The 12646-nt window shown below is 39.8% G+C and overlaps 1 protein-coding gene across 3 annotated transcripts in view; it reads left to right on the forward strand.

Annotated features, from left to right (window-relative positions):
* Positions 1-12646, forward strand: part of dclk1a (doublecortin-like kinase 1a) — a 161645-nt gene that overhangs the window by 140663 nt on the left and 8336 nt on the right. Inside the window, exon 17 of one of the 3 annotated variants that reach the window (XM_055636827.1) lies at positions 4642-4718. The exons of the other annotated variants lie outside the window; for them this stretch is intronic. Within the exon in view, the coding sequence (XP_055492802.1) occupies positions 4642-4718 (77 nt within the window). The remainder of the gene's footprint in view (positions 1-4641; positions 4719-12646) is intronic. 3 annotated transcript variants of the gene reach the window in all.

Genomic DNA, 12646 nt, shown 5'->3' on the forward strand with positions numbered 1-12646 from the left:
GTAAACTACTGTTGCTGCTCACTTCCCTCACAACATTTTGAGCTGTTTTGTTGCTTTTGGGAAGTACACTAAAGTTGATTGTAAATAATGGGAATTTTTAAGTCGTGTAACAAATATAACAGTTCTCTTTGTCAGTTATTTTTACATTCATCAACCTCACTGTGCACTTTGCATAATTCAAATGATAAACGTTATTAATAATAGGACTCTTAAGCATTCAATTTTATGCAGTGGATTAAAAAAAATGTTTCAGGAAATAATCTGATCTCTTCAGCATCTACATTTCTTTCTAGATGTGGATTTTTAAAACATCTATTTTTCTTTTGAGATGTGGATTTTTAAAAGATATCTATTTCTCGTTTTAGATTTGGATTTAAAAAAAAAACTATTTTTCTTTTTAGATGTAGATTTTTTTTAAATATTTATTTTTCATTTTAGATGTTTAGATCCACATCTATCGAGAAAAATAGATGCTGAAGGGAGCAGAGCATTTCCTGCAACATTTGTTTTCTGGTTAAGAGCTATTTAAGATGAAAATTTTGAATCTGAATTGATTCCCATATTTCTCGATACATGGTTTTGTATTTGACCTCAGGGTGATCAGAGGACTTCAATCAGATATGTTGCCTTTGACATGTTCTATAAGTTGAGAATAACCTTTAACCTTGAACATATCCTGTGAGGTCAATCATTTCTCTCAGGGTCAAACTCTCAATGGCTTAGGTTTCGAACAGGATATGTTTGGATATGTGGAGTTATTTTCTCATGCGTAACTCTTGGAATATCTTTGACTTCTCCACCTAAATTATGTTTTCTAAAACATCAGAATGTGGATGCACAAAAGCTGCCCACTTAAGTGCTAGCATCTTGTTTTAAAGGGCCAATTTCAGAATTCAAAGAATCAATAATAGCCATTTCCAATTGTTTGTCTGTTTCCTGACTTGAAGGTTTTTCCACTGTGCTAAGAATCGCTGCATATTTGTGATAGCATCAATTAGCAGCAGGAATGTGGCACTCCAAATATGTCTTTTTTTACTTTTCAAAAACCTTAATTTGTTATTGCTGGCATAGTTTCAGACTTTTTGAGACCTGCCAAGGGTTACATTAAATCCCTTGGTAAATTATAATTGGTATTGCTTAACAATGGGTTTATAAAAATAAATGTGCAATGCAGGAGAGGTAGAAAGTTTGCAAATGCCAGCTTGTGTTATATTTGCTCAGTCGTAATTTTACCAACATTTTTAACTATTTTGTGGTTTCTGGGGAGATCGCTAAAGTTGATTGTAAATCCCGTGAATTTTTAGTCGCGTAAGAAAGAGAAATGTAAATTTAAAAGCTAATCTTAGGAGATTTGGCCATGAAATCCTAAGCAGCCATTGAAGATGATGTTAATATTTAGCACAAGCCTCACTACCACTAGATGGCAGATGTGGACAAGAAGATAAGACTTTCATCTGTACAGGAAGGTGATGGAAATCAAATGGAAAACATTGATTTTAGCTCAAGGGTAGTTTAATTAAAAATGGTTGTTTAAGTAACGTAAGAAAGGCCGTGGTACAAAAATAAGTATTGTGTAACATTTCATGGAGAAAATTGTCATCAAAAGTCAAGAAATCCTTTCACATACATTAGCATTCAGGAGAAAAACACTCAAGGAGGACTTTATTTTGAGTGCAGTTTAAATTAAGTCAAGCAAAAAAAAACTTCTAGTCATATGGGACCAAGATTTTTAAGGCAGTGAATTTTAGTAAAGGGCTGCATCTATTAAAATGAAATGCATTTAGCATTGGGACCTGTAACTGTCATTTCTATGATCTTACTGATGATGTGACACAAGACCATTTGATCAGGCCTAAGAATTAATTCAATGCTTCAAGCTTTCAAAAGACAAAATGGCAAATAGCACAGTTTTCAAAAGGAATACATCAAATGTGTGATAGCAAAAAAAAGGTTTGATTAAATTAGATTTTTTTAAATCCAGTATTTTATTGAATCTGTATGTGTTGCATCTGATATTTTTCCAAAGGATGTTACATATTTATGTTCATGAACATATGATGAAAAATCCGGTGTTAAAACAGAATGTAAAAAAAATAGATTTTAATTAATACTTTTAAGTGACTGACTAGATAGTATCACAGCAAGCGCAATCTTTAACAACGAGTTTAAAGTGAATACTGGAGACACAAGGAACTGCAGATGCTGCTTTACAAAACAAATGCAAAGTGCTGGAGTAACTCAGCACATCAGGCCATATCTCTGGAGAACATGACAGGTGACGTTTCTGAATAGGTCAAATGAATATACAGTAGATAGGTTCTTCTTTCTTATCGAGTCCACACACAAGATTAGAAGTTGTTCAGCCAGAGCTGAACACACTTCTGGGCATCTGCACAATGGTGTCTGTCTTGTCGTTTCCTGTGCTTCTTGTGCGTGGTGGTGAAAAGATTGGTGGAAACAGGGGCCGCTACGTGAACGCTCTTTCCTTGACAGTAGATCGGTGAAGTATCATGAGACTGAAAAAGGGTCCCAACCCGAAACATCATCTTTCCATGTTCTCCAAAGATGCTGCCTGAACCGCTGAGTTACTCCAGCACTTTGTGTCCTTTTTTACTGGAGAAATGGTTTAATGTTCATATCCTTACCACTGATGTATGATGGACCTCCATATCTTTAGGCTTGGCAAATCCAGACTGGGGATTGTAGAATTTTAGGCACTAAATGATTCCAGGAAACCTTGTCCAGTCATCGGAAAGAAAATGATATTTAGCGACAGTCATGTTCAGATTTAAACTGGCATAACAAACCATAAGTGTGGCAAGCAGATTAGTGTGACAAATAGCTGTGGAACCTCAAAGCCAAAGTCGGCAAGTTGGAAGTAAGAGGGTTACTGTTGTACTGACAATGGGTGTTTTGTACTTGGTACAAGAACGCGAGTTCTCTAAGCACCAATGCTCTGCGCTGTAAGAAGCCGATGCAGGATGATTTTTAACTTCAACAATCAAGTATTATTGGGGAAATCATTGAAGTATAATGAACAATATGCTGCGAATAGATGAAGTCAAAAAATGAAGTAACTGCATCTAGTTAAGATGAATATTAAAAAAACTAAAGTTGTATTTTAGTAAGGAATTGGATAGCTTTTCAAATGCCATGACTTCAGAAATTGTTAAACTTTATCATTTTGAACACTTTAAAAAAAACACCTACGGAGGGCAAAAACTAACTTGGTTCGTCTGAGTTAAAACAAACAGAATTTGCACATTTGGTTTTGGCTAGAATTGGATGAAGTGAGATAAAATGGTGTACAGTGTGCTGAATCAATTGGATATGTATGGATTGGGTCTGTGAACAATTTTATTTGGCTACTTTTAATAGAATTTATTTTTTCTTGATCATGTTTTTATATTATTTATTATATTAATTTGTCATATTTATAATAATCGTTCTTTATATCACAATTAGAATATCAATTATTTGATATTTAGTGTTTATTATATTGCATCAATTATGTTAATTATTTTATAATATTATTATCATGACTATTATTTTATATCATTTCTCATTAGTTATATCATAATTATATCATTTTTATGATTTATTGTATCATATCAATTGTTTATTGCATTGGTTACATCATAATGGTCATACTAAATACTATATAATATTATTTATATACTATTATTTAGTATATTGTAAGTATATCAATTATTTATATTATTACTTTGTGTATCATCATAATGTTAATTATTGTATGATATTTTATCTTTATATTTACCTTGTTACACTTATGTTAATGTAAAAGTAACAAGCAAGTTTTGGGTGAAATACTGTATCCAGCAGATGGTATATATAATGAATATAATAATTATAGTATAAATAACAATCATATAATCATTACAATATACTGTTATTATTATTTCTATTTATTATATTATAATCTGTATTCATGATATCCTACAACACATATATAATAATATAACAGATATAATAATATAATGTGAAATTCATTATATTCTATCAATATTGTAATATATTATGTATTATATAATGAATATAATAACTATTATTATATTCATAATATTATAATATATTATATTGTGATATAAATGTAATATAATTATGGTTATATTCATTATATTGTATAGGATATGATATAATTATATGTGTTATATTATTATATATAACAAGATATATGATATAATGAATATACAAATTATATCATTGCATTAATTATTATATTGCATTAATATAATTATTAAATACATTATATTATATCATATATATAATAATAAAATGAAAATAATAATTATAGGATACTAAATAATAATTTGATTATAGTTATTAAAATATTATTATAAACTATGCTATAATTATATTCATTACATTATGTATATAGCATTTCAGCTGATACATTTACATTGGGACAATCCCAGACATGCAGTTTGACCACATGTTTAGTTTTATCATGCTATGTAGCCAGACTCGGGTCAGTGGCATAGGCAGCAGTGAGCAGAAGGGGGATGGGTCTGTGGTCTACGGGGGACATTGGCAGGGTCAGCAGTGGATAGAAGTGTAATGGGTCTGTTAACTATGGGGGACAATGGCAGTCCACTGAGTTGCCCATTTCTCTCTGCTCAGCTGGACCAGGGCTTTTCCATCATCAACCGCTCAGAGTCACTGGACTACAACCAGCAACCAGGAATGTATTGGATAAGGTATGAAATGGTGCAGTGCCAAGTCCGTGTTTCCATGGCAACGTGCTGGCAGTTTCCATTAACCTTCCTTCAGCTGTCCGTTTGCAACTAAAGATGTGCCTTTCAGTTATCATACACTGCCTTCCCATCTCTTGTTAATGTGCAAACAACAAGCCACTCATGTTCTTTTCCTCTCGTGATTCATGCTCTCATTATAAGCTTTTGGCCATTTATTTCATATTGTCAATTTTAACATATGTTTAACTTACATTTTCACCATTTTACATTTAAACCTGAAAAGTTATTCAGGCAGGTAATAAATATCTCCAGTCTGAAGAAGGATCTTGACCCTGGACGTCACCTACCCATATTCTCCAGAGAAGCAGCCTGACCTGCTGTGTTACTCCAGCATTCTGTGCCCCTTTTGTAGATAAACCATCATATTTGGATCACATTGCTGGAAGTGTACATTAAATCTACTTAAATACGTTAATGTAACTTTACAAACTACAGGGCAGCACAGTGGTGCAGTGGCAAGAGCTGTTGCTTCATAGCATCAGAGACGCAGGATCGATCCTGACCTCGGGTGCTGTGTGTGTGGAGTTTGCATGTTCTCTGGGTTTCTGTAAATCCCACCTAGTAGGTAAGGAGTGGATGAGAAAGTGGGATGACATAAAACTACTGTGAAGTGGACTTCATAGGCTGAAAGGCCTGTTTCTATGTTGTATCTTTTAATCAATTCAATAGACAATAGGTGCAGTAGGCCATTCGGCCCTTCGAGCCAGCACTGCCATTCACTGTGATCATGGCTGATCATCCACAATCAATACAATTCAAACAAACATGATCTGATTCAAGTCAAATCAAGTCAAGTCAAGTTTATTTGTCACATACACATACGAGATGTGCAGTGAAATGAAAGTGGCAATGCTCGCGGACTTTTGTGCAAAAGACAAACAACCAAACAACCAAACAAACTATAAACACAATCATAACACACATATTCTTTTACATAATGAATAATGGAAGGAAAAACGTTCAGTAGAGTTAGTCCCTGGTGAGATAGGCGTTTACAGTCCGAATGGCCTCTGGGAAGAAACTCCTCAACCTCTCCGTTCTCACTGCATGGCATCGGAGGCGTTTGCCTGACCGTAGCAGCTGGAACAGTCCGTTGCAGGGGTGGAAGGGGTCTCTCGTGATATTGTTGGCTCTGGAGTTGCACCTCCTGATGTATAGTTCCTGCAGGGGGGCAAGTGAAGTTCCCATAGTGCGTTCGGACGAACGTACTACTCTCTGCAGAGCCTTCTTGTCCTTGGCAGAGCAAATCCCAAACCAGATGGTAATGTTCCCGGACAAGATGCTTTCCACAAAATGAAATAATGTTTGTTTTTTATCCCTTACAATTAATAATGGATACACATTCCCTTTTCAAAGATGTTTCTGTGTTCTTAGTTCACCTGTAGAATAATACAACACAGGAACACGCCCTTCGGCCCACCATGTCCATGCTGAACATGATGCCGAGTTAAACTAATCTCCTCTACCTGCACATGTTCCATATGATCGCATGGATTTCCACTGGGTTCTCCAGTTTCCTCCCACATCCCAAGGACGTGCGGGTTTGTAGGATAATTGGCCTCTGTAAAATGCCCCTACTGTGTAGAAAGTGGGATAACATAGAACTAGTGTGAATGGGTGGTTGCTGGTCGGCGTGGACTCGGTGGGCCGAAGGCCATGTTTCCATGGTGTCTCTGTTAACTAAATTAAAATTAAGTCACAAGTCGAAGAAGTTATCAAATCTGATCAATTCCTAATGCGATTTGTTTAGTATAGTTTAGAGATACAGTGCAGAAACAGGCCCTTCGGCCTACCAAATCCACGCTGACCAGCAATCCCCATACACTGTTACCATCCTAGACTCTAAGGACAATTTACAATTGTTACCAAAGCCAATTAACCTACAAACCTGTACGTCTTTAGGACGTGGGAGGAAACTGGAAAACCCGGTGGAAACTCATGCGGTCACAGGGAGAACGTACAAACTCCGTATAGACAGCACCCGTAGTCAGGATCAAACCGGGTCTCTGGCGCTGTAAAGCAGCAACTCTACACTGCGCCCTTGAGATGTTCAGTTCTTGAGATGCTCAGTGACTAGGAATCACTGGACAAATAAAAAAATAGAATCAGAAACACGAACCTCAGACTCTGCCTGACAGTTTGTTTGACACACTGTGCCCCTCCAAACAGTAATATCAGCCTGAGATCCTATATCTGCTCAACCTCCGTGACCTCGGACGGAGAAGAGTGTGAGCATTGTTTCCAATTGTCTTGTGGATTGCGATGTAGAACATAGAACAGTCCAGCACAGGAACAGGCCCTTCGGCCGACATCATGATGCCAACTCTTGTCTGCCAGCACTTAATCCATACACCCCCATTCCCTGCATATTCATGTGCCTATCCAAAAGCCTCTTAAACACCACTATGATATCTGCCGCCTCCACCACCCTTGGCAGCGCGTTCCAGGCACCCACCACCCTCTGTGTAGAAAATCTAGCCCCGCACATCTCCTTGTAACTTTGTCCCTCTCACCTTAAAGCTGTGCCCTCTAGTGTTTGATTTTTCCATCCTGGGGAAAAGGTTCTGACTGTCTACCATATCTACCATACCATATTTTCTATACTTCTATCATGTTTTCCCTCAGCCTCCGAAGTTGGAGTAAGTCCTACCTCTGACCATCAATTTCCCGGTCAAGTTAAAGCTGGTCTTTCTTGTTTCACATCTTACAGTCTGCTTTCTTTGACCCAACTCACAGCAAATCCCATTCATCCACTATCCCAAACCGCAGTGATTCTTGGTTGGATTATGCCTTGAGTTTAATATTAGCGTCATCCAGCATGGAAACAAGCTCTTCAGCCCATCGTCCTTGCCGATCAAGATGCCCCATCTACACTAGTCTCATTGGCCCATATACCTCTAAACCTTTCCTGTCCAAGTGATTTTTAAATGTTGTTATAGAACCTGTCTCAACTACCTCTTCCAGTAGATCGTTCCATATACCCACCACCGTCTGGGTGAAAAAGTTGCCCTCTGGGTCCTAAATCTTTCCTCTCTCACCTTAAACCTATGTCTTCTGCTTCTTGATTCCGCTACCCTGGACTCTATGCATTCACCCTATCTGTTCCCCTTATGATTTTATACACCTCTATAAGCTCACCCAATAATCTTCTGTTCAAACTTCCTCAACCTCAAATTCCACCTTAGTTAGTTTAGATATGCAGCATGGAAACAGGCCCAATGAGTCCACTCTGACCATTAATCATCTATTCACGCTAGCTGTGTGCTATCCCATTTTCTCATCCACTTCCGACACAACAGGGGCAATTTACATAAGGCCAATTACCCTACCATCTGGCACGCTTTTGGGATTAGGGAGGAATCCGGAGCACTGGGTGGAAACAGGGAGAACATGCAAACTCCACAAACACAGTGCCCAAGGTCAGGATCAAACCCGGGACTCTAGTGCTGTGAGGCAGCAGCTCTACCCGTTGCACCACTGTGCTGCCTGTTGATGATCATCTAATTTATTCCCAGCACCATTGGCAAGTTTGCTTTAAGCTGCCAAAACTATTTCCCACCTTGAACCCCGCTGCCAATTAATCTCTTTCCTTTAAGCCTTCTCCATGACCCAGCTTTGCGTCATCTCGTATCACCTTGTGTTCCTTCTGTGCCAGAATTTGTAATGCAGAGTGCAGTGACTTGCGAAGTTTCATCACATTAAAACATGATGTCATTGCAAATTGTGGTTGGCCCACATTTTTCTCTGGATTTGTAGTGAATAACAACGGCATAACCTACAAATTTATATTGGCAATCCCTGCTCGCCAGCTGTCCAACAACCCATCTGCAACTTGGCTCACTCCCAAGGAATTTGATTTTGATTTTTCTTGGTCATTTTTTGAAAGTATTTTTTGTTTTGTTGCCAGATTAAGAATCAAATTTGTCATAATTCCGCATTGGTCACAAGGGAAGGACCAATGACATAAGCCATGACTGCTCCAGAATTACTCAGAAACTGGGCAAGAAGACTTTGTGCACGGATTCTTTCACTGTTCCCGCCCATCCCTCTGATAGATTTCACATAATACTCCACTTACATGGTGCAACATTAATGCAGCTGGGGAAAAAAGATTCAAAGAGATAATTCTTGCATTTACTGTATATTCCTCCTTCCAACTTCACATTTCCCCCCCCCCCCCCCACTCACCTTATATCAAACTCTTTTGTCTACTTTTTATCCCTGACCTTTGTCCACCCATCTGCCCATTAAACCCCTCACCCGTATCCACCCATCACTATGAGGTCATAAGGAATAGGAATAGATTTAGGTCATTTGGTCATTCAATCATGGCTGATCTATCTCTCCCTCCTCACCCCATTCTCCTGCCTTTTCCCCATAACCTCTGACACCTGTACTAATGAAGAAATGATTTGCTATGGCAGCAACCCTAGAGGTATAAATATTGATTTATCTAATTTTAAGCAACCCTTGCATTCCTTCTCTCTCCATCCCTCCCCCACCCTTGTCATCCTGCTATTTTCACTGTCGCCCTGCTAAATGTCACTGTTTGTATCCCTTCTTTATCACCTCTTCCACAGCCAACAATGACCCACTGTGGGCTCCACCTTTCCTTGATCATCCTTGCTGGCTTTGATTTGTTCTTTTCATACCTTTCATTCTTTTGTTCTTTTGTACCTTTTCGTACCTCTGGTTTCCCTCTCCCCTAACTCTCAGTCTGAAGAAGGGTCTCAACTCGAAATGTCACCTATTCCTTTTTTTACAGAGATGCTGCCTGACTTGCTAAATTACTCCAGGATTTTAGAAACATCAAAACATAGAAAATAGGTGCAGGAGTAAGCCATTCGGCCCTTCGAGCCTGCACCGCCATTCAATATGATCATGGCTGATCATCCAACTCAGTATCCTGTACCTGCCTTCTCTCCATACCCCCTGATCCTTTTAGCCACAAGGGCCACATCTAACTCCCTCTTAAATATAGCCAATGAACTGCCCTCAACTACCTTCTGTGGCAGGGAATTCCAGAGATTCACCACTCTCTGTGTGAAAAATGTTTTCCTCATCTCGGTCCTAAAAGATTTCCCCCTTATCCTTAAACTGTGACCCCTTGTTCTGGACTTCCCCAACATCGGGAACAATCTTCCTGCATCTAGCCTGTCCAACCCCTTGAATGACACAAAATGATATTTTGTGTCATTCTTCATCTGTCACTCTCCAGGCTTTGTCCTGCCCCCACCTTTACAGACAGTCTGTAGAAAGATGCTTATAAGCAATTGAATACAGGCCTAATTGTGTAAAAGCAGCATTTTTAGAATATAAAAAAACAGTATATAGCATAAGAATAGGCCCTTCAGTCGACAATGTTTGTGCTGAACATGGTGGTTAAATAGACTCTAATCTTACCTGCACATAATCCATATCCCTCCACTCCCTGCTTATATTTTTGTATTTGTGCTTGTTGTTCTAACAACAGAGAATTTAGTTAGTGTTCCTCAGAATTAAAGTTAGCATATAGGGGTGGCACTGTGGCGCAGCGGTAGATAGTCTACAGATCCTGTCTGTACGGAGTTTGTACGTTCTCCCTGTGACCGCGTGGGTTTTCCCCGGGTGCACTGGTTTCTTCCTACACTCCGAAGACATACATGTTTGTAGATTAATTGGCTTTGATAAAAATGTAAATTTCCCCAGTGTGTAGGATAGTGCTAATGTACGGAGTGATTGCTAGTCGGCGCGGATTCCTTGGGCCAAAGGGTCTGTTTTTGTGCTGTACCTAAAGTCTAAACACAAAGTTTTATTTAATTTAACAGCAGAGAATTTAGTTCAACTATCTATATATATTACTAAAACTCTCATCGTGTTTGTTTGTATGCGTGCGTTTGCGTGATATCCCAACCCCGCCAAAGAGGTAAGCGATAGCGCTACAGTTTTTGGCCCACCTTAATCACCATTGTCCTGGGATGTAAATGAAACAAGTTTTGTTCGGATTGATGTTATATTTTAAAATTTATCGACATTTTAAACATTACAAAAATCACTCTTCAAACCACTTTTTCACTTGCCCTGCCCATCAGCCGCGTTCAACGTCACAATGACGTCACAATGGGATCCCGAATATCATTTAAAAAAATCACAATAAACAAAACCCCCTCAGTTTTAATCAAATTCTTTTGTTTTCATTAACGGCTAATTGTTTTAAAGAAAAAAATTGATTTTCATTGAGAATTTAATTTTTTTTTAAAGTGATTTTCGTTGTGGGGGTGGGATAGGGGGGAGCTGAGAATGGAGGAGCAGGGAGACCAAGGGAGAGGAGGAGGGTAGGGAGGGGAGAGGGAGGGGAAAGTTGAGGACGTAAGGAGGGTGGGGGAAATGGGGGGGGTTGAGGGAGAGGAGGGGGGGGAGTGGGGGTGGTAGGGAGTGGGGGATAGAGGGAGAGGAGGTGGGGGAGTGGGGTAGGCGGAGGTGAGGAGTGGGGGAGCAGGGAGATGGAGGGAGAGGAGGGGGGTAGGGAGGGGAGAGGGGCTATGGAGGGATGGAGTGCCTGAGGGTAGGGGAAAGGAGAGGGAGGGAGAGGTGAGGGAGGGAGTTGGGGAGGGGAGGAGTAGTGGGAACAGAAGAGGCTATGGGTGAGTGGTGGAATATTGCCTTGGGGGACAGGCCCAACAGGTCCGCACCTGGTTTCGTTTTTCATAGAATTAAAGCGAACTTTAAGGTTAAACTTTAATTTTGAACTATTCAAAATAATGACCGTTTTCTCGCTCTCAAAATGTACTTTTAGACGTGACTTTATACTTCAGTCTTTAAGCAAGTGTCAGCGTCAGTGTCAGCTCAGGAATGACTCCCGGGATAAATGGACAGTCTGAATCTTTAAAGACGTTGCATACTCTTTCAAACCAGAATGGAAGGAAGAAAGAATTTGCATTTGTCTAAAGGATACTTACATCCTCAGGATGACCCCAAATTTAGGGCAGCACAGTGGCACAAAGGTAGATTTGCTGTCCAACAGCGCCAGAGACCCGGGTTCACATGTGACTACAGATGCTGTCTGTATAGAGTTTGTATGTTCTCCCTGTGATCAAATGGTTTCCTCCGGGGGCTCCGAATTCCCCACACATCCCAAAGGTTTGTAGGTTAATTGGCTTAAATAAATTGTCCCTAGTGTGTAGGGTAGAACTAGTGTGGACGGGTGATCACTGGTCAGAGCGCACTCTGTGGGCCGAAATACCTGTTTCCATGCTTAATCTCGAAAGTAAAACCTCAAAACCAAAGTATTGCTGGTTTTTATCTAGAAATAAAGGAATTGCAGGTGCAGGTTAGCACAAGAGGATGCAAAATGCTGGAGTAACTCAGCGGGACAGGCAGACACAAAATCCTGGAGTAACTCAGCAGAACAAGCAGCATCTCTGGAGAGAAGGCGACGTTGTGGGCGACGTTTCAGGTCAAGGCCCTTCTTCAGGGTCAGGCAGCATCTCTGGAGAACATGGATAGGTGATGTTTCAGGTCGAGACCCTTCTGACTCACGGTTGAGAGTGTCTCCCTGCTGGAGGCCTTCTTCCACCTTCTCAGCCATTGTGATGCTCCAACCATCAGCCACCCCCATCCTCCACCTGTTCCACTTTGAGGTCTTCTCCTATGTCAGGAACCTTCCCCTCGACCTGCCTGCCGCGGGTGACTCTGCCCGGAGGATAGCTCCAGACGGTTTCACTCTTGGTGGCTCTCAGCTCTCAGTTCAACTCTCAGTCTTTCATTAATTGAAAGTGACATCACAGGTAGATAGGGTTGTCACAAAGGCTTTTGGCACATTGGCCTTCATCAGAGTATTGAGTATAGAAGTTGGGAGGTCATGTTGCAGTTATATAAGACGTTGGTGAAGC

The sequence above is a fragment of the Leucoraja erinacea genome, chromosome 6, assembly GCF_028641065.1.
Source record: "Leucoraja erinacea ecotype New England chromosome 6, Leri_hhj_1, whole genome shotgun sequence".
Classification (NCBI taxonomy): Eukaryota; Metazoa; Chordata; class Chondrichthyes; order Rajiformes; family Rajidae; genus Leucoraja; species Leucoraja erinaceus.